General features: G+C 40.5%; 2 protein-coding genes across 5 annotated transcripts in view; both read left to right on the top strand.

The window, feature by feature from the left end:
- The window catches only part of ccdc186 (coiled-coil domain-containing protein 186), a 1,196,038-nt gene that overhangs the window by 407,777 nt on the left and 760,449 nt on the right, over positions 1-27,812 (top strand). The gene's annotated exons all lie outside the window — the stretch shown is intronic.
- Positions 1-27,812, top strand: part of LOC112220393 (contactin-4) — a 227,456-nt gene that overhangs the window by 7,212 nt on the left and 192,432 nt on the right. For all 3 annotated transcript variants that reach the window (XM_024382295.1, XM_024382275.1, XM_024382285.1), the window contains exon 2: positions 22,256-22,392. In XM_024382295.1, coding sequence (XP_024238063.1) covers positions 22,338-22,392 — 55 coding nt within the window. In that variant the 5' untranslated portion in view covers positions 22,256-22,337. The remainder of the gene's footprint in view (positions 1-22,255; positions 22,393-27,812) is intronic.

Genomic DNA, 27,812 nt, shown 5'->3' with positions numbered 1-27,812 from the left:
ATAACTTAACTGGCTGAGGTAGGCTATGAGGTTTAACAGCCTAATAGAAGTAGGATTGTTTTTATTAGGCCTACTTACAATTGCAACTGGTCAAAAATGTAGCATCCTACATAAAACAATTATTTAAAGTACATACTGTCAGCTTGAGATGTAAATATCCCTGGATAACCTATCACAATAACATTAGAATTGACTAAATACAGTCATATAGACCACTAAGTTACTTATTTAATGAGAAAAGTTGCATTTCCCCTCGGACACAATCTTGTGGATGTTGGGTTTGATGGATAGATGTGATTTTTATGTTTCTACAGTCCTCGATTGACTTATGTGAAAGCATATCTCTCTGTACATTCTTCTCAGAAACTTTGATTTTCGTTATCCACTTTTCTTCTTGATTCTTTTTAAGAGTGACATTTTATCTTGCTATCAAGCAAATTATTCTGAACAAATGTTGACTTCAAAAAAATGAGTGTAGCCTACAGTAGGCTACGTACGGTAGACCTGTTTTCCCCCACCAATCAACGCACAAAGAAATAGACAAAAATAATAATTGAATAGAGACATAGTGATTTTATTTAAATAATCAGATCAAAATTATTATTTTGTTGTCACTGAAGCATATGTGTTAAGCATGTTACATTTGTAGTATAGGCCAATTAATTGTGCTAATATTAAATACCTATGTTCTTGTAACGGTTCTCTTGTGGTGAAGGAGAGTCGGACCAAAATGCAGCGTTGTGATGATTCATGTTAATTTACAGTGCCTTGCGAAAGTATTCGGCCCCCTTGAACTTTGCGACCTTTTGCCACATTTCAGGCTTCAAACATAAAGATATAAAACTGTATTTTTTTGTGAAGAATCAACAACAAGTGGGACACAGTCATGAAGTGGAACGACATTTATTGGATATTTCAAACTTTTTTAACAAACCAAAAACTGAAAAATTGGGCATGCAAAATTATTCAGCCCCTTTACTTTCAGTGCAGCAAACTCTCTCCAGAAGTTCAGTGAGGATCTCTGAATGATCCAATGTTGACCTAAATGACTAATGATAATAAATACAATCCACCTGTGTGTAATCAAGTCTCCGTATAAACACACCTGCACTGTGACAGTCTCAGAGGTCCGTTAAAAGCGCAGAGAGCATCATGAAGAACAAGGAACACACCAGGCAGGTCCGAGATACTGTTGTGAAGAAGTTTAAAGCCGGATTTGGATACAAAAAGATTTCCCAAGCTTTAAACATCCCAAGGAGCACTGTGCAAGCGATAATATTGAAATGGAAGGAGTATCAGACCACTGCAAATCTACCAAGACCTGGCTGTCCCTCTAAACTTTCAGCTCATACAAGGAGAAGACTGATCAGAGATGCAGCCAAGAGGCCCATGATCACTCTGGATGAACTGCAGATATCTACAGCTGAGGTGGGAGACTCTGTCCATAGGACAACAATCAGTCGTATATTGCACAAATCTGGCCTTTATGGAAGAGTGGCAAGAAGAAAGCCATTTCTTAAAGATATCCATAAAAAGTGTTGTTTAAAGTTTGCCACAAGCCACCTGGGAGACACACCAAACATGTGGAAGAAGGTGCTCTGGTCAGATGAAACCAAAATTGAACTTTTTGGCAACAATGCAATACGTTATGTTTGGCGTAAAAGCAACACAGCTCATCACCCTGAACACACCATCCCCACTGTCAAACATGGTGGTGGCAGCATCATGGTTTGGGCCTGCTTTTCTTCAGCAGGGACAGGGAAGATGGTTAAAATTGATGGGAAGATGGATGGAGCCAAATACAGGACCATTCTGGCAGAAAACCTGATGGAGTCTGCAAAAGACCTGAGACTGGGACGGAGATTTGTCTTCCAACAAGACAATGATCCAAAACATAAAGCAAAATCTACAATGGAATGGTTCAAAAATAAACATATCCAGGTGCTAGAATGGCCAAGTCAAAGTCCAGACCTGAATCCAATCGATAATCTGTGGAAAGAACTGAAAACTACTGTTCACAAATGCTCTTCATCCAACATCACTTAGCTCGAGCTGTTTTGCTAGGAGGAATGGGAAAAAATTTCAGTCTCTCAATGTGCAAAACTGATAGAGACATACCCCAAGCGACTTACAGCTGTAATCGCAGCAAAAGGTGGCGCTACAAAGTATTAACTTAAGGGGGCTGAATAATTTTGCACGCCCAATTTTTCACTTTTTGATTTGTTAAAATTTTTTGAAATATCCAATAAATGTCGTTCCACTTCATGATTGTGTCCCACTTGTTGTTGATTCTTCACAAAAAAATACAGTTTTATATCTTCATGTTTGAAGCCTGAAATGTGGCAAAAGGTTGCAAAGTTCAAGGGGGCCGAATACTTTCGCAAGGCACTGTAATAAAGGAAAACCTATACATGAAAAACTACCAAAATAATGAAAATGTGAAAACCGAAACAGTCCTATCTGGTGCAAACACAGAGACAGGAACAACGACACTAAGGACAATCACCCACGACAAACTCAAAGAATATGGCTGCCTAAATATGGTTCCCAATCAGAGACAATGATAAACACCTGCCTCTGATTGAGAACCACTCCAGACAGCCATAGACTTTGCTAGAATCACCCCACTAGCTACAATCCCAATATATACACACCACATACAAAAACCCATGCCACACCCTGGCCTGACCCAATACATGAAGATAAACACAAAATACTTCGACCAGGGCGTGACAGTTCTGGCCTGCCAACTATTGGCTCAGAAACAATTTGGCCCGAGGCCAAACCTAGTTGACTAAGCCTGATATATAATATGTCTTACAGAGCTTTTTCACTTTAGGTTATTTGAAAACGAAATAATCTCCAAAATATTGTTATTTTTAAACAAAGCAAGTATTATTATTTTATTTATTAATTTAGACCCTTAGATATTCTCACAAATCAGATTTGCCCTAACGAAAAATTCCCCTTAGAAGTTAATTTACAATCCTCCAAATGTAATTATTGGTGGAGAGTCACGTCAAAAATATATTTTGACCGCTAGATTTTATGGGTATTATGACACCTCCACTGTGAGGCTCTATATTCGATAATGTGATGACTCCACCCTGCTGTGTAATGGCCACTTCTGCCATATTACTTATGCAAATCTAGAACCTCCATATATTTAAACACTCACCAGAAACCAATGTCCAATTCCAAACGAACCCTGGCCTAGAGTTCTAATTCGAATTTGGCATAACAAAGATTAATGGCTAGGAGAAGGTGCCAGTAGTAAGGAACTGGCAATTACAGTCAATTTACATTTTTACTTGCAATAAATATATTTACTATGCAAGTGTACACATTTACAGACATTTTGAACACGTTTCAAATATTTACCAGCAAGCAGGCTCATTGAACTCACAGAAACAAATATACAAATGCAAAAAAAACGAAATATAATACATTTCAAATCAAATCAAATTGTATTTGTCATATGCGGCGAATACAAACGGTGTAGACCTTACCGTGAAATGCTTACTTACAAGCACTTACAAGAAGGTGTTTCTAATGTTTGATATATTCAGTGTGAATTTGCACTGCTGTCTTTCTCTCTCTATTTCTCTCTCACTTTCTTCCTCTCTTTCTTCCTCTCACTCTCTCTCTCTCTCAAAGACACCTAGTTAAGTGCAGTTGGAGTTACCATAATTGCTTACCCCGATCCATTTGGTTGATCAGGGTTAACTTATAGCTAAATACTTCAATATGACATAGACATACATTATAACTGAATGTATAGCTAGCAACATGAAAAATGGTTGTACAATAAATCTTTCCAGTGATCTAATAGAAGTTAACTACTTAACGTTACCCTGAATTGTAGCTGTATCTGCCCCCCTTGAATAGAACAGTATTTCCTTCATGGTACTTCGCCTGGTTGGAAAGATAAAAGAAAATCCCCTCGAGGGATGCCATTGAAGTCCAAGCTACTGTACATGCAAACAGAAAACTACAATAACAGTTAGCTAGCTAATGTTAGCTAAGTAAAACTGTCTGGCTAGCTGATTAGGCAGGCTGAGGTAAATAAGTAGCTAGCACTGTCAATTTAAAATCAATCTAAAACCGCTTCAATATTTTCTTCCTATTTAGCAATATATATATATAAATAATATGTTCAAATATAAAACACATACTGCATATGGAAAATAAATAGTTTTCTCTTCTCTGTCTTTTCGGTCTTCTGAAGCAGTAGGTAGTCAGCAGGTAGTGTCTGTCAAAAACACCGTCCTTGGAGAGCGACTCTGAGGTAATATATTTGCACGGCCCAATGGAGCGTTTATGAGGTGAAATAGAACTAGAACTGCCCGCGTCCTCTGTCCTTTTATGTAAAATAGAGACAATCAAGCAGCTTAGGTTCATTACGTAGGCGGGTCAGAATTTTGAAAGTTCTAGCAACAGCCCTAGTAACTGAAGCTAGAGCTCATCGAATCCCATTGTGACGCAGGGTTGGGACACTTTTTGGCAGGTGGACACTATTTGGCTTGACAGGCACCCAAAGGCCCTGGTAGAGAGGCACAGTGAAGTGCGTTACTGTTCTGTGGCAGTAACGCACTTCACTATGGCCTCCCGAGTGGCGCTGTGCTGTAAGGCACTAGTTAAATAAAATCAGTGTGAAGTCTCTGCATGCTGGGAAGCTTTCATTTGCCTCCGTATACCTTGTTTCTTAGTAAGTATAGTATGTGAATGAAAGCAGGCCCATTACTGTGGCAGGAGATTATATAATTTTGCATACATTCAATCAGGTACAGAAATACCATCACTTGTTGTCTTTAGAGCTTAGAAAATGCCATAGTGCAGCAGGCCACTCATCTCTCCACAGTCCCTACTGACAAACACGGATGGTTTGGCAGCACTATCAGGCAGGCCTCACTAGTTGTTGACTACGGAGTTGTATTCAAAGTCTGAGATTTTTTCTATGGAGCGTCACGACTTTGAAGGACTGAAGTTTATGACAAAACTGCAGTCCAAGGGTCTTGCCTCTGAGGTTTTCACCACACTGACACTTATAAGAACACTAGGGCAAAGAGCAGCAAATAAAGACAAATGCATTGTGTCAGTTCTTTAGCACTGCTGGAATAGTCCCTGCTTTATTGCTGTTCTCTGTTGGTTTTTAAAGTAAACAGTGCTGTGCGATTCTTCATAACGTCATTATGGATGAGGAAGTTGCTGCAGGCCCCTGATACTACTTTGCCAGTGCACAGACAGCGGTTGACACCCCTCCTGTGTGATATCAAGGTGTTTTCTAGTACTCTGCTCACTGAGGAGCCACATTGTTTGTTCATTCCGTATCAGTCACATTTACAGCCATGAAATGCTTTGAAAGGCTGGTCATGGCTCACATCAACACCATCATCCCAGACACTCTGGACCCACTCTAATTCACGTACCACCCCAACAGATCCACTCCACACTGCCAGCATCCACCTGGACAAAAGGAATACATTGTCTTTGGGAAAGTATTCAGACCCCTTGACTTTTTCCACATTTTGTTACATTACAGCCTTATTCTGTATTGTGGGGCGGCAGGTAGCCCAGTGGTTAGAGCGTTGGGCCAGTAACCGAAAGGTTGCTAGATCAAATCGCCGAGCTGACGTAGTAAAAACATCTGTGAGTTAGGCAGTTAACCCACGGTTCCTAGGCTGCCATTGTAAATGAGAATTTGTTCTTAACTGGCTTGCCTAGTTAAATAAAGGTAAAATAAATGGAAATCACGATGGTTCCAGAACTCTGTGACGCTCTGAGGCTTGTTTTTTTTCTCTGGCATGCACTGTCAACTGTGGGACCTTATATAGACAGGTGTGTACTGTTCCAAATCATGTCCAATCAATTGAATTTACCACAGGTGGACTCCAATCAAGTTGTAGAAACATCTCAAGGATGGGTAATGGAAACAGGATTCAGCTGAGCTGAATTTCGAGAGTCTTAAAGCAAAAGGTCAGAATACTTATGTAAATAATATTTATACTTACGTAAATATTTCCGTTTTGGATTTGTTTATACATTTACAAAAATGTCTAAAAACCTGTTCTCACTTTGTCGTTATGGGGTATTGTGTGTAGATTGATGAGGAAACAAATTAATTTAATACATTTTTGAATAAGGCTGCAATGTAACTAAATGGGTAAGAAGTCAAGGGGTCTGAATACTTTCCGAATGCACTGTAAATAGATAACTAAATGGCTAACAAAATGGCTACACAGACTCTGAGTTTTCCCTTGTATTTAATTTAATTTCTGCACTTTCTATGCACACTCACAGGGCCCTCCACACTACGCACACTGATACTCCAACACACCCACACAAACACAGACTTCATAATTTGCTCACACACACATAAAATGCACATACATTTATACTGACTCTACACATACGCACACAAAATTATCATATACGCTGCTGCTACTCTGTTTATCATATATCCTGATGCCTAGTCGCCCTACTCCTAGACTGTACATATCTACCTTTCTCACTCCAGTCTCCCTGCACATTGTAAATATAGTACTGGAACCCACTGACCCTATACATAGTATGATTAATTACTTTCTCATGTTCTTCTTATATCTTATTTTAATTTCTTATGTGTTTTTGTTCCACCTTATATTATTTGTTGTATTATATTGATATTGATTACTACATTGTAGGGTTTAGAGCTTGCAAGAAAGGAATTTCACTGTACTTGTGCACATTACTTTAAACTTGAAACCATAACTTGTTGTTGTGTCTACAGTGCCAGCACATTGTGACATTCTGTTGAGTCATCTAGTGATACCATTTCATCCAACTTTTCTTTAATCTCAGCTATGTGAAAAGAAAATAACAATGCACTCTGGGGTGTGAGTTTTTTTTATTGAGTGTGTTTGTATTGTAATAAATGGTGGGGGAAAGAAGGCTCACACACCTTACAGCCTCACTCTGTGGGGTGCCATATTGCTCTAAAAAACACTTGCAAAAATCTAAGAATTTCCCCCTGTGGTATAGCAAAAACAAAGTGTTGAAAGATAAAAAAATAAAAAAAGAATTCCCTCGTCATGTCTTCAATTGAAGTGGATTCTGAGGAAGAAACACAAACCTGACCTCTTGCTTTGATTGCTTGGAAAGCAGTTGTTAGCAGCCCTCACATAAAGCATAGTTAATAATGCAATAGTCCCAATGCTCAGATATTTCCAAAAGCTGGTTGTTGGGTGGTGTTGCTCTTATTAAGCCTGCAATTAAAGCTGTTCCCAGGGAGGGACCGTGTCACACCATGTTTGAGTAAGGAAACGATGCAGATACAACACAGTCTGTACCGCACACCAAGGATTGTTGTGCTTCTAAGCCAAAAACCCACATTTAACTAATGTAATATGTTTTCAAACATAGCTAAAGCACAGAATTGTTGCAAAATGAGTGTAATAGAGCTAGGGTGTTAACTAAATGAATGATGCAGCAGGAGATGGAACTGCCTTGATGTAGAAGCTGTCATGGTGTAAGGAGTGAAACGTATTAACAATCTCACTTTATCTACTTACAAATGTATACATATTGGATATTTAGATAACCTTAATAACTATGTAATTACATTACACATTTACACACTATACTACCAACTTGAAAGCCTGCTAAAGCCACACTTCAATTCAGACAATACTTTTATGGAAAGATCTGGACAGAATTCTTCTTTTCTCTTCCCTAAAGGCAGGAAGTAAAAGGTGGCAGACATGATTTACCATCTTGTGAGAATAGGAGATTTGTTTTATTGAAATCCAATCTGCGGTCTGTGAGACCACAACACCTCCAGCTATGGACTGATTTCTTATAGCTGATCAAATGCCTCTCAGCGAATAAAAAGCCTTTTAACACTAATTACCTTTTTAGGTTTTTGACCTTTTATGAAGGAAAAAATAGGAGAGTGCAGACAGATGCATTAGGAGATAGGGATGATTTGTCACGTTTGAAATAGATTCACATGCATGTATCATTTATTCAATTTCTAAGTACAAGTAGTGCTAGCTGTGGGCTGCAGACGGGCCATTGTAGTGTCACTATCTGGGATACAGTTTTCGAGTAAAATGAAGAGCTATTGCAGTTCATTATGCTAGAAAAATGCTTTTTGTTCAATTCTTACTTATTCAAGAGTAGTGACAGTTCAACGAGCTCAATGTTTATGCTGAAGTACAAGGACCCTCTGTCCTGGTCTACACTTTTCAACAGATGTATTCATAGCTTCTTTAGAAATGGCATGTTATCTGTATGCTTGAAGCCGATGCTCAACGTTTCTCAGCTATGATGCTAGCTTCACCCCTGCGTTACATGACTTTTGAAATGCCTTTATACGAAAGTGCTGCTCCAAAAAAACACCCACTGCAGGGTTATGTGCTGCTGTCACCTAGTTCATGTTTTAAGAACACGTGCAATAAAACATGATGCTGTACAAACAACCAATTTGTGTAAAAGAAGGTCAGAGGTTTAGAGCTGACAGGGATGGTCAGACAGGGATGTCCTCTTTCTCTGGAAAGAAACCCCCCGTTGAAACGCTTTGGTCCCTCAGTCCCACACACTGCTGTCTAAAAACACTATTAATAAACCATTGGACCTCACATTATACTGGAGAACGGACCTGAGGGGTTAGCTGTGCCAAATATCTCTCTCTGTTAAAATCCTTCTTAAACAAAGCATAGAGTAACTATACTTGTGCCAAGGTGATTGATATCGGTATTCAGATGTTTAAGTGTTCTAATTAAATCTAATTTTATTTGTCTAGCTAGACCTTACCGTAAAAAGCTTACTTACAAGCTGTTAGAAAAAATAATAATAACCAGTCTACAGTATATAAAGGGTAGAGGTCGACCGATTAATCGGAATGGCCGAGTTTTCATAACAATCGATAATCTGCATTTTTGGACACCGATTATGGCCGATTACATTGCACTCCACGAGGAGACTACGTGGCAGGCTGACTACCTGTTACGCGAGTGCAGCAAGGAGCCAAGGTAAGTTGCTAGCTAACATTAAACTTCTTTTTTAAAAAACAATCATTCTTAACATAATCACTAGTTAACTACACATGGTTGATGATATTACCAGTTTATCTAGCTTGTCCTGCGTTGCATATAATCGATGTGCTGCCTGTTAATTTATCATCGAATCACAGCCTACTTCGACAAACGGGTGATGATTTAACAAGAACATTCGTGAAAAAAACCCCACTGTCGTTACACCAATGTGTACCATAAACATCAATGCCTTTCTTTAAAATCAGTACACGAGTATATATTTTTAAACCGGCATACAGTGGGGCAAAAAATATTTAGTCAGCCACCAATTGTGCAAGTTCTCCCACTTAAAAAGATGAGAGAGGCCTGTAATTTTCATCATAGGTACACTTCAACTATGACAGACAAAATGAGAAAAAAAATCCAGAAAATCACATTGTAGAATTTTTAATGAATTTATTTGCAAATTATGGTGGAAAATAAGTATTTGGTCACCTACAAACAAGCAAGATTTCTGGCTCTCACAGACCTGTAACTTCTTCTTTAAGAGGCTCCTCTGTCCTCCACTCGTTACATGTATTAATGGCACTTGAGGTAAAATGAGGTAAAATGTACATGTAGGTACATGTAAAGTGACTATGTATAGATAATAAACAGCAACAGCATTAAAAAGGGGGTTAATGCAAATAGTCAGGGAAGCCATTTGATTAGCTGTTTAGCAGTCTTATAGTTTGGGGGTAGAAACTGTTAAGGATCCTTTTGGACCTAGATTTGGCGCTCCGGTACCGCTTGGCATGTGGTAACAGAGAGAACAGTCTACGACTTGGGTGGCTGGAGTCTTTGACAATTTTTAGGGCCTTTATCTGACACCGCCTGGTATAGAGGTCCTGTATGGCAGAAAGCTTGACCCCAGTGATGTACTGGGCCATATGCACTACCCTCTGTTGCGCCTTGCGGTTGGATGCCGAGCAGTTGCCATACTAAGCATTATGCAACCAGTCAGGATGCTCTCGATGGTGCAGATGTAGAAATGATCTGAGGACACATGCTAAATCTTTTCAGTCTCCTGAGGGGGCATAGGCATTGTCGTGTCTTCTTCACGGCTGTCTTGGTGTGTTTGGACCCTGATAGTTTGTTAGAGATGTGGACACCTAGGAACTTGAAGCTCTTGACCTGCTCCACTACAACCCCGTTGATGTGAATGGAGGCGTGCTTGGCCCTCCTTTCTCATTTTGTCATTTTGTCCCAGTAGTCCACAATTATCTCCATAGTCTTGGTCACGTTGAAGGAGAGGTTGTTGGCCTGGACCCACACTGCCAGTTCTCAGCCCTCCTCCATATAGACCTCCTGGATGGCAGGGCTCGGCCCCAGTGATGTACTGGGCTGTCCACACCACCCTCTGTAGCACCATGCCATATCAAGCAGTGATACAGCCAGTTAAGCTGCTCTCAGTGGTACAGCTGTAGACCCTTTTAGGATTTGAGGGTCCATGCCAACCCTTTTCAACCTAAAGAGGGGGAGGAGTGTGCGCATGTGTGTGGACCATTTTAAGTCCTTAGTGATTTGGACACTGAGGAACTTGAAGCCTTCGACCCGCTCCACTGCATCCCTGTCGATGTGGATGGGGGCGTGCTCACCCACTCCCCCAGTTTCCTGTAGTCAACGATCAGCTCCTTGGTCTTGCTGGCGTTGAGGGAGAAGTTGTGTTTCGGATCACACTGACAGGCCACACACCTTCTCCCTGTAGGCTGTGTCGCGACTGTCGTGTTGTCAGCAAACTTGATGATGGTGTTGGAGTTGTGCATGGACATGCAGTCATGAGTGAACAGTCAGTACAGGAGGGGACTAAGCACACACCTCTGTGGAGTCCCCGTGTTGAGGGTCAGCATGGTGATATAGCCTACCCTCAACACCTGCGGTCAGCCCGTCCGAAAGTCCGGGATCCTGTTGCAGAAGGGGGTATTCAGTCCCGGGTTCCTAAGCTTGGTGATGAGCTTGGAGGGGACAATGGTGTTGAGCTGTAGTCGATGAGCAGTATTCTCACATAGGTATTCCTCTTATCTAGGTGGGTGAGGGCAGTGTGGAGTGCAATTGAGATTCCGGTATGCAAATTGGAGTGGGTCTAGGGCAGTCCTCAGGACCCCAAGGGGTGCACGTTTTGGTTTTTGCCCTAACATAGCACAGCTGACTCAAATAAGAAAAGCTTGATGATTAGTTGATTATTTGAATCGGCTGTGTAGTGCTAGGACAATAACCAAAACCTGCACCCTTTGGGGTCTCGAGGACTGAGTTTGGGAAACGCTGGTCTAGGGTGTCTGGGATGATGTAGTTGATGTGTGCCATAACCAGTCTTTTAAAGATATAAGTGCTACAGGGCGGTAGTGATTGTTGCATGAAGCCTTAGAGATCTTGGGAACAGGAATGATGGTGGTCATCTTAAAACATGTGCAGAACATCGACTGGGACAAGGAGAGGTTGAAAATTATCGTGAATATGCCTGCCAGCTGTTCTGTACATGCTTTGAGAACGCGCCCTGGAATAGCGTCGGTACCATAACCTGATTAAAGACCATACGCATGTCGACCTTGGGGAGATCACCCAGAGTTCTCTGGGTCGGTGATGGTCCTCACGTCTGGCACAATGTTGTTATTGTCGAAGCGTGCATAAAACAATTGAGTTCATCCGGTAGAGTGGTTTCATTGGGCAGATCATGACTTCATCACCCCTAGTGGCGAAGGAGACTTGTTGATGGAAGTTGGGCATCACGTGTCTTAATGGCACGGATTAAAATCGCCGGCAACCAGAAAAGCAGCCTGCTTGTTTTTAGCCACATACAGTTCATTAAGTTGATGCAGTTAATTTTCTTGTCCTGGGGTGGAATGTATCACGATAACAGCTGAAAACTCCCTTGGGAGGTAGAAGTGTTGGCATTTGACCATCAGGTCAATACGGATGAACAATGGGTTGACACTTGCACAGCGCTCGAGTCAGCACACCAGTTGTTGTTGATGAAAAGGAAAACCCCTCCTGATTTCCCTGACTCCACTGTCCTTTCCGTATGGTGAATGGAGACTATCTTGTCCAAGAGCCATGTTTCAGGGCCATGTTTTGAGAGCCCTGTTGGTAGAAAATCAACGATGGGAGGTCATCCATTTTATTATCAAGTGGCCAGTAGAATGTAGGGAAGAGGTGGCCGGTATTCCCTTCGCCTTAATCTCGCTAGGAACCCCCCACTCTTGCCTCTGTAACGCCAGAGTTTCCTCTTAGCCCGAAATTTGGGTCAGAATTCCAGAAATGGCCCGGGGCAGATGAGTCAAAGTTGAGGATGAAATTTAGTTAAGTATCTGCCTATCTGATGTTCAAAAGTTCTTGACGGTTGTAATAAATGATAGCGGATTAATTTAGTGAAAATAGAGTAAAATGTAATGAAAAAAGCATCGCAAAATAGAAAATGGGGGTTTGAGTTTGCAAAACAGAGAGCTTCCAGTAAAGGCTCCATCCTGCTTTACTATCCGTTTTATGCTTTCTGGTGGAATGAATTCGATAGAATACGATCTTGTAAAACAAGTTGGACTGGAAACAAAAATGCAAGGCAAATTTTATATCCTGATTCAAAACAGTCTGCATTCTGTAGACTTTAGAAAAATATAATATAGCATTCATAGAACATGGAGTGCTAGTATTCATCCTATGAATAGCATGTTGAATAGCATGTTGTATCAGAAGCCTGCATGTGTATTTACATTTTTTATAAAAAAATACAAATATTATTTCACCTTTATTTAACCAGGTAAGCTAGTTGAGAACAAGTTCTCATTTACAACTGCGAACTGTCCAAGATAAAACAAACCAGTGCGACACAAACAACAACACAGAGTTACACATGGACTAAAGAAGCGTACAGTCAATAACACAATAGAGAAAAAAAGGAAGTCTATACACAGTGTGTGCACATGGCGTGACAAGGTAAGGCAATAAATAGGCCATAGTAGCGAAGTAATTACAATTTAGCAAATTACTTCTGGAGTGATAGATGAACAGATGATGGTGTGCAAGTAGAAATACTGATGTGCAAAAGAGCAGAAAAGTAAATAAAAACAATATGGGGATGAGGTAGGTAGATTGGGTGGGCTATTTACAGATGGGCTATGTACAGCTGCAGCGATCAGTTAGCTGCTCAGATAGCTGATGTTTAAAGTGAGGGAAATATAAGTCTCCAGCTTCAGTGATCTTGGCAATTCGTTCCAGTCATTGGCAGCAGAGAACTGGAAGGAAAGGCGGTCAAAGGAGGTGTTGGCTTTGGGGATGACCAGTGAGATATACCTGCTGGAGCGCGTGCTACGGGTGGGTGTTGTTATCATGACCAGTGAGCTGAGTTAAGGCGGAGATTTACCTAGCATAGACTTATAGATGACCTGGAGCCAGTGGGTCTGGCGACGAATATGTAGCGAGGGCCAGCCGACTAGAGCATACAGGTCGCAGTGGTGGGTGGTATAAGGGGCTTTGGTGACAAAACGGATGGCACTGTGAGAGCCTACATCCAGTTTGCTGAGTAGAGTATTGGAAGCTATTTTTGGAAATGACATCGCCAAAGTCGAGGATCGGTAGGATAGTCAGTTTTACGAGGGTATGTTTGGCGGCGTGAGTGAAGGAGGCATTGTTGCGAAATAAAAACAGATTCTAGATTTAATTTTGGATTGGAGATGTTTAATATGAGTCTGGAAGGACAGTTTACAGTCTAGCCAGACACCTAGGTATTTGTACTTGTCCACATATTCTAAGTCAGAACCGTCCAGAGTAGTGATGCTAGTCGGGTGGGTGGGTGGGTGCGGGCAGTGAACAGTTGAAAAGCATGCATATGGTTTTACTATAGTTTAAGAGCAGTTGGAGGCCATGGAAGGAGTGTTGTATTCAGAGCAAAAACATGTTTTTTGGTTTGACACACTGTTCAGCATGAGTACTATTCGTGTACTTCTTTCATTTACACAGATAGTAAAATGTCCCCTGTTGCTCATATAAGGGGAAATGTCTTGGCTAATGTTTTCAGGGAAACTCATAAAATTTACAGTACATGCAAATAGCAAAATACTGACCTCCTAGTGCTGCAATTAAGAGATGAGGGAAGTTCTTATTCATGCTGGTGCATTTCAAACATGGGAAATTACCTGGGTGATTGACAGAAAGTCAACTGAAAGGGCATCAAAGGAAAAGAATGATATGAACACGTTTGTTCAGTGTTGAAATGCTATCCAGGAGGATAACACTGGTGGACACGCTATGCTTTCTAGAAAGGCTAAAAATATGACTCCTGAGGTTAAATAATTGACCGCTGCATTCAAGGGAAGTAGGCAACCAGAATGGCTTAGTGTTTATAAAAACTACTATGCAGCATGCAGCATTATCTAGTCAGCCTTACAAATGTACAAAGCAACGCAGCATCAAGTATCTGCAGTCAAATACACATAAATCACAGCAGGTTATAAAATATCTACTCTGTGCTGGACATGTTAAAAAGGTCAGCTATTTAACCCATCTTGAATCATCCGAAGGGTCTGTTTCATATTCATTCACTTTATCAATGGAAATATCCATATACTGTATGGCAGGTGAGTTATATACTGTGCAGATGAGCCTTGGGTTTGATTCAGTTTTCTTATGAATGCAACTATTTTATTATTTCTATTCTTTATTTATCCATGTGAATCTGGGACAATTGTCATGGTGTGAAATAGTCTTTTTTTTTTACTGTCTCGTCTGCGAGGGAATTCAAGCATCCATGTCAAGTATAGTTGAGGGAGAGGATTGGTGGGGGCTTGGTGGTTACAAGGCTTTGGCATTTTCTAGTTTGAAAAATTAATTGATTTCAAACCTCCGTTAACCTCATATTGATGTTGATGCTGTATTCTTGACCTCACAGAAAGGGTAATGCTGCATACTTTGACCTCATTATATGGAGTTCAATTACTGCACACAACTCAAGTTGTTCAGCTTCCATTGGGTTTAATAACGAGGAAACACATTATATTGTAATTTGGCTTGTGCGCGACAGCCCAGTGAGCATAGGTTTGAGAGACATACTGATGTATTAGTGATGGAGCCGGTCATATCGCTCCCCTGGATGATCTACGTGACTTAAAGTAACTGCCCAGTGTTTCCAGCTTTCTGTGAAATATGACCTATAATTACTTAGAACATGAGTGAAATAGTTTACCTTACCAAAAATTGTAATTTCATTATGTTAAATAGCAGCTGTTCTATGTTGGAATGGTGTGGGCATATAACGGTCATTAAAGATATTCATGCAAGTAGGCCACTGATTGGCCAGTTCATCCTCCTCTAGACCAGCTCATCCTCCTCAGGGAGATAACCCATGTTCTATGAGGAAATAGCAAGTATTTTTTTAAACAGTCTGCTGAAATAAGTTTAAAGAGGTTTTTTGAAAGTGTTTTTCCAAGCATTTATGCCTTGGCCACAAATACAAGTATAGGATGAGTAAACAACATTATTTGGACATGAGTTATAGATGTCGACTCGGCCAAATTCATATAGAAATGTGTGTTTTAGGGCTGTCATTCTCATTGAAAGCAAATCTATGAAGCAGTAGGTCTGATCTATGTGTGATATTTCTATGCTTTCTGTTCTTAAATTGAGTTGATTGCGTCTTTTACTTTTAGTTTTGTACACCAGCTTCAAACAGTGGAAAATAAAATATTTTTGATTATGGAAAATATATTTCAGTGGGTTTTATATGCTGCAATGGTTCTCTACACTATACTTGCTTGTTTTATTACATAAACTGAAATAGAATTTTTGACCCAGAAATGTCTGAGCAATTTCTGCATAGTGCATCTTTAACAGAATATACATTTTTCTAAATGAGATTTTCACTTGGCAGTTACTTTAATTGTCCACTGCCAACATCTAGTCACCACTGATAACACCCACTGTGTTTCAGCCGGTGCTTTTATCAGGAGTAGATACCATTCTGTTAGTAATATGAGGCACTGATGTTCTAGCCCAGTCTCAGGTATGTTAGTGCTTCAGCCAATCCCTCTGACTGTGGCCTTCATGCCATATGTAATGGCATAACATGACATGACATGACAAAGATAGTCAGGGGAGTTAGCTCCTAAAGCACATACAGATTGGACCAGTCTACAGATATTCTGGTAGATTTCACTTTGAGAAGTGATTAATACTACTAGTTGATACTTGTAGCTTATAGTTCTAGTCAATACTTCTGGATATTCAATCAATATTATTGTGAATATTTATTGATCAACTTACTTCTAAATGAGGATCAGAACAGGCTTTGTGGATCATTTCCTGTACCTCCAAACAGTACAGCAATTGTGTCAGCAACAGAACTCTTGGACATCTTGATAGTTGAGCAGTGTTATAGTAGTTTCTCTGTTTATTGTGCTCCAAGCTGGCAGAGGTTGCACAGCTTTATAAGAAAGGGATTTGTGTGCTGTGTTTTAGCTCAAGGCTGTCTGCTCCTCTATTCTGATGTTCATTATGGTGGTTATACAAAAAGTCAAGCTAAGGCAATGCACTGTGTCCAGACAGAGTAGAGCAGAGTATAATGGGATTCTTACAGACAAGACGTGTTTCAGACAAGAAGGTTACATACAAAGAACCAAATCAAATCAAATTGTATTAGTCACATGTGCCAAATACAACATTTGTAGACCTTACAGTGAAATGCTTACTTACGAGCTCCTAACCAACAATGCAGTTATAAAAAAAAACAAACAGATAAGAATAAGAGATAAAAGTAACAAGTAATTTAAAGAGGAGCAGTAAAATAAATATAGGGAGACTATATACAGGGGAGTACCGATACAGAGTCAATGTGCGGGGCTGTTTATTCGTTGAGGTAATATGTACATGAAGGTAGAGTTATTAAATTGACTATGCATAGAAAATAAAAACAGAGAATAGCAGGGGTGTAAAAGAGGGGGAGAGGGGGGGCAATGCAAATAGTCTGGGTAGAAATTTGATTAGGTATCAGGAGTCTTATGGCTTGGGGATAGAAGCTGATTAGAAGCCTCTTGGACCTAGACTTGGCGCTCCGGTACCGCTTGCCGTGCGGTAGCAGAGAGAACAGTCTATGACTAGGACAATTTTTAGGGCCTTCCTCTGACACTGCCTGGTATAGAGGTCCTGGACGGCAGGAAGCTTGGCCCCAGTGATTTACTGGGCCGTTTGCACTGCCCTCTGTAGTGTCTTGCGGTCGGAGGCCGAGCAGTTGCCATACCAGGCAGTGATGCAACCAGTCAGGATGCTCTCGATGGTGCAGCTGTAGAACCTTTTGAGAATCTGAGGACCAATGCCAAATATTTTCAGTCTCCTGAGGGGGAATAGGTTTTGTCGTGCCCTCTTCACGACTGTCTTGGTGTGCTTGGACCATGTAGGTTTGTTGGTGATGTGGACACCAAGGAAACTTGAAACTCTCAACCTGCTCCACTGCAACCCCGTAGATAAGAATGGGGGTGTGCTCGGTCTTCTTTTTCCTGTAGTCCTCAATCATGTCCTTTCTCTTGGTCACGTTGAAGGAGAGGTTGTAATCTGGCTGCTAAGAAGGACAATGTAAGGCTATGTATTTTTGGAAGTTGAAGCCCTAGGTAGCTATTGTGTGTTCTTCCTTACAACAGTTTTGAATGTTTCTGTTCCCATTAATGACTATGCTCGACCCTGAGAGGGACTGTTCTAATGCTGTCATGGTGTGAGAGGGCTCTTGATACCCCGTGTACCTTTCTATTCAAGCAATAGACTGCTTGTGGCAGGACAATGAGAGAAAGACATCCAAGTTGAAAACCCATGGTAGAGAAATGTCTGGTAGACCAAGTCTGTAAAAGCCTTTATCACTGTTGAAGTTCATATGGTTTGTGATTAATTAGGACACCAGTAGTCATTACTCAAGCATTACAAGTGCAGTAAAATACAATATCTGATCATTATACAATAGCTTATGTAATAGCTCATTCTCTCATTCACTTAACTCTGTTGAGGCATCATTTATTGTCAATGTTGAGCCTACCTTTGTCTCAGAGGTCTGTGCTATTATTACCATAATAAGATATCACCATAGGCATATGCTATGATGTATGTATCAATGGTCAGTTATCTGACCTCTGTTGCTCAGCACACATCATTTGATACACTATCATGTCATGTCTGCCACACAAATTAAGGACATTACCCAACAAGAAAAGCCTCTCATAGGACAGCCCCCAGGTTACAAAGATATTTAAAGCTGCAATATGTAACCTTTTCTGTTATAGAGCTGTCATTCTCGTTGAAAGCAAGTCTAAGAAGCGGTAGATCTGTTCTATGTACACTATTTCTATGCTTCTCATGCTTAAGTTTTGTTTTTGCGTCTTTTACTTTCAGTTTTGTACACCTGGTTCAAACAGCTGAAAATAATATATTTTTATTATGGAAAATATATTTCATAGCAATTTAGATGGTACAATGATTATCTACACTATACTTGCTTGTTTTGTCGCATAAACTGAATTAAGCAAACTATTCGAATTTTAGAAGCCAGGAAATGGAGGACCAATTTCTGCATAGTACATCATTAAATGGTGCGTATGTCATTCATTTGTAATGTTTGTGGTGAAATGTTGATTAGAAGACTGATAATCCAGACTTGCTGAGGACATCTTCTAATGTGGTTTTCATGTGGAAGAGATTGAGAATGTCATGTCTAGGTTCTGCAGTGGTTTATATGAGGGAGATGGAGCTCCCCTGTCACTTCTGGGACCTGTCTTTCTTTGACAGATGTGGTGTCATTGGAGCTTCTGTGTTTGGTCATGCCCAACGTGTTTCCCATAGTGAGATACAGTACCTAACTCTTTTATTGGAGAACTGGGTTGATGGAAGTAACACTACGTCTTCATAAAGTTATGGTGTGTGATTGAGGTGGTCCAAATAAATGGCAGATTTTGCAATCAGTTCATCCAGCTGTTGTAAAGGAAATACATCTTGTCAATATGCAAAGTGATGAAATATAACTTGAATCTTCAGGGAGAGGGATTCATTAGAGGACGCTGATTGAAATAAAGATAAGATATTGAATGTGACCCACTGACAAATCCAGGCTTAAGTTTCAGACCATATTTTTCTGAAAGTGAAGAAAATACAATATTCTGGTCTCATTGATTTCTTGCTCCTAGTGTTTTGGAACCTATGATTATTGCATTGCTCAAGCGTGTCTTTGAAATGTAGTATTACAATTCAGTAAGCAAGAACTGAAGAAGACTTTCAATACTGCTTCTGCCTCTGTTTAGATAGTGAAAAGCCAACAAGAGCCTGTTTGCGGTGTAATGGGATGGTGTGGGTTGTTATTATATACTAGATCCATGAATAAACATGTATTTACCTAGGGGACATGGGATCATTGCAGCTTGTTTTCTAGAGAAGCTTTTCAAATTGTACATTGCATTACTTAGCTTGTCATATTGCTGTATTGCCTTTGTAACGAGTGTACACAGCTTTTCCAGAGGCAGCTTCTGACATTTGCCTCAGACTTATTCTGTGTTGTTCTCTCAGACTCTGTGGCAAGCTGCATACTGTACATCCAACTGCCTACCCCCATTCTGTTTCATTTACATCTCCCTGCTACTGAAACCCATATCTATCCCAATTTGGCACTTTTTATGCAATGACAAGGTCCTTAAGAGGAACATCTCCGAGACAGTGTAAACATTCTGAGATAACCCTCAGTGCGGTTTTACATTTGTTTATAATTGATTGAATTGGGGCCTGTGATGACAGAACTCTGTCACAGAGGACAAGTAGATAATAGTCCATCACTGATTTAGATATACCTTTGTCACTCGAGGAAATAACAAAGGCTTAAACATCAGCACGTGAAACAGTTAGCTGTTGACAAAGTCCGTGCAAACCTTTGAGAGACCCTGAAAAGAGGAACTATCTTATAAGCTTATTTTTTCATTTTAGTTACTTTGAACAATCACTCATTTTGAGATGTACACATATTATTCTGTCCTCTCCAAAAACGTGTTGTTTTTGGGGTTTGGAGTTGAGCAGAGGAAATGAGAGGGAAATGTGTCATTCAAATTTAAACAATACAGCAATTAGTTGTGTCAGCTTCTGAATAAATCCTAATTGGATCATATTTGTCTGTCAACAAACGATATGAAATACTTATTCAAAGACTGACAATAACAAAATGACCACGTTTCAAAGTTCACTATACACTACTCTCCTACCAAACATAGAATGCAGTTTCCTGTCCTGATGTAAATGAGTAAGCATTATATTGTCTGTAGGGCAGCAGGTTACAGTAAGCTAATGTTGTAAAAGTACTGCCATGGGACACTGTCTCTGGATGGCATTGATTTTATTTTTATCCCCCCTTCTCTTCTGCTCTTTACATTGATGGCCTGGAGCACTCAGATAATTACTATCCCTCTGAAACAATGCAGGCTCTTCAGGTTTGGGTACAGATTCCATGGCGATACCCCTGGTGTTTCTGCTGGGGAATTAAACACATCTGACACTGACACTGGGATCACTGACATGTTTTTTACACCTCATCTCCTGCTGTGGCATGCAACGTTTATGAACGTAGAAGTGAATTGGTATTATTAAGTGTAGATGTGCCACAGTATGTTCAAGAAGGAGCTACCAAAATAGGCTTAAAAATAGGTGTGTCTGGAACTGTATTGTTCATGGGTGTGGAAATGCATGTCACTTGTAATTACTTTGCGCCAAACATGAAATCTGTGCTATTTTTGCTATTTTTGCTGTAGCTTTTCATGAAATAGAATAGGCTCCAGCCTGACTTTGGGAGGGAGAAAAAAGCAGTAAGGTATTTTTTTATGATAGTCTGTGCATTGAGAGTTACATTGTACATGTAATGTTTTTTTGGGGGGGTGAAAGAGAATAGAGTAAGTTTAACTCAATCATCTAATTCCTTAATTTGATGTATACTTTCAAAGTAATGTCTTTGTTCACATTCAAGGCTTCCTTTTTTCATTTTTTGCCTAAAATTACATACCCAAATTTAACTTCCTGTAGCTCAGGACCTGAAGCAAGGATATGCATATTCTTTAGTTTGTGGAAATGTGAAATTAATGTAGGATAATATAACACATTAGATCTGGTTAAAGATAATACAAATATATATTAATTATTTTTGTAAACAAAAAAATGTGCCCCATCATCTTTGAAATGCAAGGAAAAAGGCCATAATGTACTATTCCAGGTTAGGCACAATTTTGATTTTGGCCACTAGATGGCAGCAGTGTATGTGCAAAGTTTTGGACTGATTCAATGAATCATTGTATTTCTGTTCGAAATGGTGTATCAAGACTGTCCAAATGTGCCTAATTAATACATTTCCAAGTTCATAACTGTGCACTCTCCTCAAACAGTAGCATGGTATTCTTTCACTGTAATAGCTAGGTTAATTTCTGATACATTCATCATTTTAAAAATCTAAACGAATGATGACCTACAGTAGGCCGTGAATGTTAAGTTTGGAAAGCATTGCCCTAGTCCTTGACATGTCATCAGAAGCGAGGCATGCCATCATATTCCTTTAAAGTGAGATTATTTTACCTTTATTTAACTAGGCAAGTCAGTTAAGAACAAATTCTTATTTTCAATGACAGCCTAGGAACAGTGGGTTAAGTGCCTTGAACTACAGATTTGTACCTTGTCGATTTGAACTTGCAACCTTCTGGATACTAGCCCAACACTCTAACCACTAGGTTATCCCAACCACTAGGCTACCCCAACAAATACTTTATAGGATATGATTAATGATATATACTGTACCTATTCATTCTTGAAGAAAAAACTTAGAAATGCCTCATGAGCTTAGTTCAACCTTTGTTACACATTAGAACCCAAAATATATGCCTGTTTTATGCCAACAATTGTAAACAAAGTAAATGTAAACAAACACTGTATAGCCTTAAAACATAGTTAAAACTATACTTTTGATATCAAACAAAAACCAATGATTGCAAATTCAAAGTCACTATTTTACCGTAGAACTGCCTTCAATTCTTGCACACATAGCTCGCTTTGAATTTAAGAGTGGTTACACTTCTCCGGGTAATTTGTAATTGTTTCAATTAAGGATTTCAGCTTTAATGTTTAACCAACATGCGGTAGATAGTCCTTTTATTAGCACTTGAGAAAGGTACTGTCTTTGTATCTTATCATGGAATTCATTTCACCTGTCTCTTGTTATACAGAGTGAAGACCCAGAAAGGTACCAAAAGGATTCCATACATTTGTGATTGGATGTGAGTCTACTTTGACCCCAGAAATCTGACGATGATGTTGCTATGGAAACTGCTGGTGCTGAAGTCACTCATGGGGTGCCTGGCAGGTAACGTACCTTATTAAGAACTTTTGATGCACGCAAGAGCTATTTTTGTGAAGTTTTGTGTCCTTATTCTTATGTATTTAGGGCAGGTTGCAGTGTGAAATCCATAGTTCAGAATGAAGCTAACTCAAATTACACCTGCCACAGGCAAACATAAATCATCATTTTTGTTCCATTACAATACAAATAATGAGGTTGCTAAATGTATTTAATATGAAAGGGGGTTGTTAAAGTAAATAATTGTATGGAAGGGGTGTCAGTCAGTAAAGGTTGACTGAAGTTAGTTTAATCACTATGAATATAAAGGAGGAGATTGTGTTGCAGACATTAAACTAAAAATGAAAATATTAAATTGGATGCAATGATTGCAAATCAGTGTGAGATTTAATCATTAGAGGAAAAAATGGCAATGACATTGATTCTGTGGTAACTAACACTGCACCATGGAGTGGGCAAAGAAACTCACCTTGGGCAAAGAAACTCACCTTGGGCAAAGAAACTCAAAAGGGGTGATGATATTAACTAATAACAATTTCGATCCGAATGTGCAAACTGTCCAAACAGATCTGCAAGGAAGGTATATCCCTTTTAAATATGCTATTGGACAATAAACAGATGTGGCTAATTAATCTATATGGTCCAAATAATGATGAAGCACTTATTTGAAAATATACACTGCTCAAAAAATAAAGGGAACACTAAAATAACACATCCTAGATCTGAATGAATGAAATATTCTGATTAAATACTTTTTTCTTTACATAGTTGAATGTGCTGACAACAAAATCACACAAAAATTATCAATGGAAATCAAATTTATCATCCCATGGAGGTCTGGATTTGGAGTGACACTCAAAATTAAAGTGGAAAACCACACTACAGGCTGATCCAACTTTGATGTAATGTCCTTAAAACAAGTCAAAATGAGGTTCAGTAGTGTGTGTGGCCTCCACGTGCCTGTATGACCTCCCTACAACGCCTGGGCATGCTCCTGATGAGGTGGCGGATGGTCTCCTGAGGGATCTCCTCCCAGACCTGGACTAAAGCATCCGCCAACTCCTGGACAGTCTGTGGTGCAACGTGGCGTTGGTGGATGGAGCGAGACATGATGTCCCAGATGTGCTCAATTGGATTCAGGTCTGGGGAACGGGCGGGCCAGTCCATAGCATCAATGCCTTCCTCTTGCAGGAACTGCTGACACACTCCAGCCACATGAGGTCCAGCATTGTCTTGCATTATGGGGAACCCAGGGCCAACCGCACCAGCATATGGTCTCACAAGGGGTATGAGGATCTCATCTCGATACCTAATGGCAGTCAGGCTACCTCTGGCGAGCACATGGAGGACTGTGCGGCCCCCCAAAGAAATGCCACCCCACACCATGACTGACCCACCACCAAACCGGTCATGCTGGAGGATGTTGCAGGCAGCAGAATGTTCTCCACGGCGTCTCCAGACTGTCACGTCTGTCACGTGCTCAGTGTGAACCTGATTTCATCTGTGAAGAGCACAGTGCGCCAGTGGCGAATTTGCCAATCTTGGTGTTCTCTGGAAAATGCCAAACGTCCTGCACGGTGTTGGGCTGAAAGCACAACTCCCACCTGTGGACGTCGGGCCCTCATACCACCCTCATGGAGTCTGTTTCTGACCTTTTGAGCAGACACATGCACATTTCTGGCCTGCTGGAGGTAATTTTGCAGGGCTCTGGCAGTGCTCCTCCTGCTCCTCCTTGTACAAAGGCGGAGGTAGCGGTCCTGCTGCTGGGTTGTTGCCCTCATATGGCCTCCTCCACATCTCCTGATGTACTGGCCTGTCTCCTGGTAGCGCCTCCATTCTCTGGACACTACGCTGACAGACACAGCAAACCTTCTTGCCACAGCTCGCATTGATGTACCATCCTGGATGAGCTGCACTACCTGAGCCACTTGTGTGGGTTGTAGACTCCGTCTCATGCTACCACTAGTGTGAAAGCACCGCCAGCATTCAAAAGTGACCAAAACATCAGCCAGGAAGCATAGGAACTGAGAAGTGGTCTCTGGTTACCACCTGCAGAACCACTCCTTTATTGGGGGTGTCTTGCTAATTGCCTATAATTTCCACCTGTTGTCTATTCCATTTGCACAACAGCATGTGAAATTTATTGTCAATCAGTGTTGCTTCCTAAGTGGACAGTTTGATTTCACAGAAGTGTGATTGACTTGGAGTTAACATTGTGTTGTTTAAGTGTTCCCTTTATTTTTTTGAGCAGTGTATATACTAATCTATGGAACTCAAAAGCAACAAATGACACTATTATTATGGTGGGAGATTATAATACAGTTAAGTACACCAATGGATTTCAAAGGAAATCACACTACATGCACTTTGTGAAATTACGAATATCATGGACACGTTAGAACTAGTGGATATATGGAGGCTTAAAAATCCAGACCTAGTGAGATATACATGCGTGAGGCTTAATCAAGCCAGTCGTCTTGAATACTTTCTTGTATCATTCACACTAGCACGAAAAGTCAAAAAAGGTTTTGATAGGAGCCACAATTTGGTTGGACCATCAAATAATTGCCGTCCACATTACTCTTACAGAATATTGGAAATGTAATCAAAACCTAGTGGATGACAACCTGTTTTTAACCAAGACAAATGATTTTAAAACGTACTTTTTCCTGCATAACATAGGTACAGCAGATCCCCTTATTACAGTGCCTTGCGAAAGTATTCGCCCCCCTTGAACTTTGCGACCTTTTGCCACATTTCAGGCTTCAAACATAAAGATATAAAACTGTATTTTTTTGTGAAGAATCAACAACAAGTGGGACACAATCATGAAGTGGAACGACATTTATTGGATATTTCAAACTTTTTTAACAAATCAAAAACTGAAAAATTGGGCGTGCAAAATTATTCAGCCCCTTTACTTTCAGTGCAGCAAACTCTCTCCAGAAGTTCAGTGAGGATCTCTGAATGATCCAATGTTGACCTAAATGACTAATGATGATAAATACAATCCACCTGTGTGTAATCAAGTCTCCGTATAAATGCACCTGCACTGTGATAGTCTCAGAGGTCCGTTAAAAGCGCAGAGAGCATCATGAATAAATGAATAATTTTGCACGCCCAATTTTTCAGTTTATTGTTATTGACCAAATACTTATTCTCCACCATAATTTGCAAATACATTAATACAAAATCCTACAATGTGATTTTCTGGATTTTTTTTCTGATTTTGTCCATCATAGTTGAAGTGTACCTATGATGAAAATTACAGGCCTCTCTCATCTTTTTAAGTGGGAGAACTTGCACAATTGGTGGCTGACTAAATACTTTTTTGCCCCACTGTATATGGGGCGTACAACCATCTCAGCACTGCAGAGTGTGCTACAAAGACACAGGTTGGTCACTGGTTCAAAAATGGCTGAAAAATCCAATCCAAATCAAATCAAATTTTATTTGTCACATACACGTGTTTAGCAGATCCTATTGCGGTGATAGCGAAATGCTTGTGCTTCTAGTTCCGACAGTGCAGCAACATTTATTGAAAAATGTACCCTGCAAATAGCACTGTTGAGAGATTTGGAAATCCACAGTCAATTTTTTAATTTTTTATTTTACCTTTATTTAACCAGGTAGGCAAGTTGAGGACAAGTCCTCATTTACAATTGCGACCTGGCCAAGATAAAGCAAAGCAGTTCGACAGATACAACGACACAGAGTTACACATGGAGTAAAACAAACATACAGTCAATAATACAGTATAAACAAGTCTATATACAATGTGAGCAAATGAGGTGAGAAGGGAGTTAAAGGCAAAAAGGCCAGGGTGGCAAAGTAAATACAATATAGCAAGTAAAACACTGGAATGGTAGTTTTGCAATGGAAGAATGTGCAAAGTAGAAATAAAAATAATGGGGTGCAAAATAAATAAATTAATTAAATAAAGTTGGGAAAGAGGTAGTTGTTTGGGCTAAATTATAGGTGGGCTATGTACAGGTGCAGTAATCTGTGAGCTGCTCTGACAGTTGGTGCTTAAAGCTAGTGAGGGAGATAAGTGTTTCCAGTTTCAGAGATTTTTGTAGTTCGTTCCAGTCATTGGCAGCAGAGAACTGGAAGGAGAGGCGGCCAAAGAAAGAATTGGTTTTGGGGGTGACTAGAGAGATATACCTGCTGGAGCGTGTGCTACAGGTGGGAGATGCTATGGTGACCAGCGAGCTGAGATAAGGGGGACTTTACCTAGCAGGGTCTTGTAGATGACATGGAGCCAGTGGGTTTGGCGACGAGTATGAAGCGAGGGCCAGCCAACGAGAGCGTACAGGTCGCAATGGTGGGTAGTATATGGGGCTTTGGTGACAAAACGGATTGCACTGTGATAGACTGCATCCAATTTGTTGAGTAGGGTATTGGAGGCTATTTTGTAAATGACATCGCCAAAGTCGAGGATTGGTAGGATGGTCAGTTTTACAAGGGTATGTTTGGCAGCATGAGTGAAGGATGCTTTGTTGCGAAATAGGAAGCCAATTCTAGATTTAACTTTGGATTGGAGATGTTTGATATGGGTCTGGAAGGAGAGTTTACAGTCTAACCAGACACCTAAGTATTTGTAGTTGTCCACGTATTCTAAGTCAGAGCCGTCCAGAGTAGTGATGTTGGACAGGCGGGTAGGTGCAGGTAGCGATCGGTTGAAGAGCATGCATTTAGTTTTACTTGTATTTAAGAGCAATTGGAGGCCACGGAAGGAGAGTTGTATGGCATTGAAGCTTGCCTGGAGGGTTGATAACACAGTGTCCAAAGAAGGGCCGGAAGTATACAGAATGATGTCGTCTGCGTAGAGGTGGATCAGAGACTCACCAGCAGCAAGAGCGACCTCATTGATGTATACAGAGAAGAGAGTCGGTCCAAGAATTGAACCCTGTGGCACCCCCATAGAGACTGCCAGAGGTCCGGACAGCAGACCCTCCAATTTGGCGAGGCAATCATTTGAGAAACCATGGCTGTCGAGTCTGCCGATGAGGATGTGGTGATTGACAGAGTCGAAAGCCTTGGCCAGATCAATGAATACGGCTGCACAGTAATGTTTCTTATCGATGGCGGTTAAGATATCGTTTAGGACCTTGAGCGTGGCTGAGGTGCACCCATGACCAGCTCTGAAACCAGATTGCATAGCAGAGAAGGTATGGTGAGATTCGAAATGGTCGGTAATCTGTTTGTTGACTTGGCTTTCGAAGACCTTAGAAAGGCATGGTAGGATAGATATAGGTCTGTAGCAGTTTGGGTCAAGAGTGTCCCCCCCTTTGAAGAGGGGGATGACCACAGCTGCTTTCCAATCTTTAGGAATCTCAGACGACACGAAAGAGAGGTTGAACAGGCTAGTAATATGGGTGGCAACAATTTCGGCAGGTAATTTTAGAAAGAAAGGGTCCAGATTG

This window comes from Oncorhynchus tshawytscha, linkage group LG25 (genome assembly GCF_018296145.1).
Source record: "Oncorhynchus tshawytscha isolate Ot180627B linkage group LG25, Otsh_v2.0, whole genome shotgun sequence".
In the NCBI taxonomy this organism is placed as follows: domain Eukaryota; kingdom Metazoa; phylum Chordata; class Actinopteri; order Salmoniformes; family Salmonidae; genus Oncorhynchus; species Oncorhynchus tshawytscha.
This window is presented reverse-complemented; position numbering and strand designations above follow the sequence as displayed.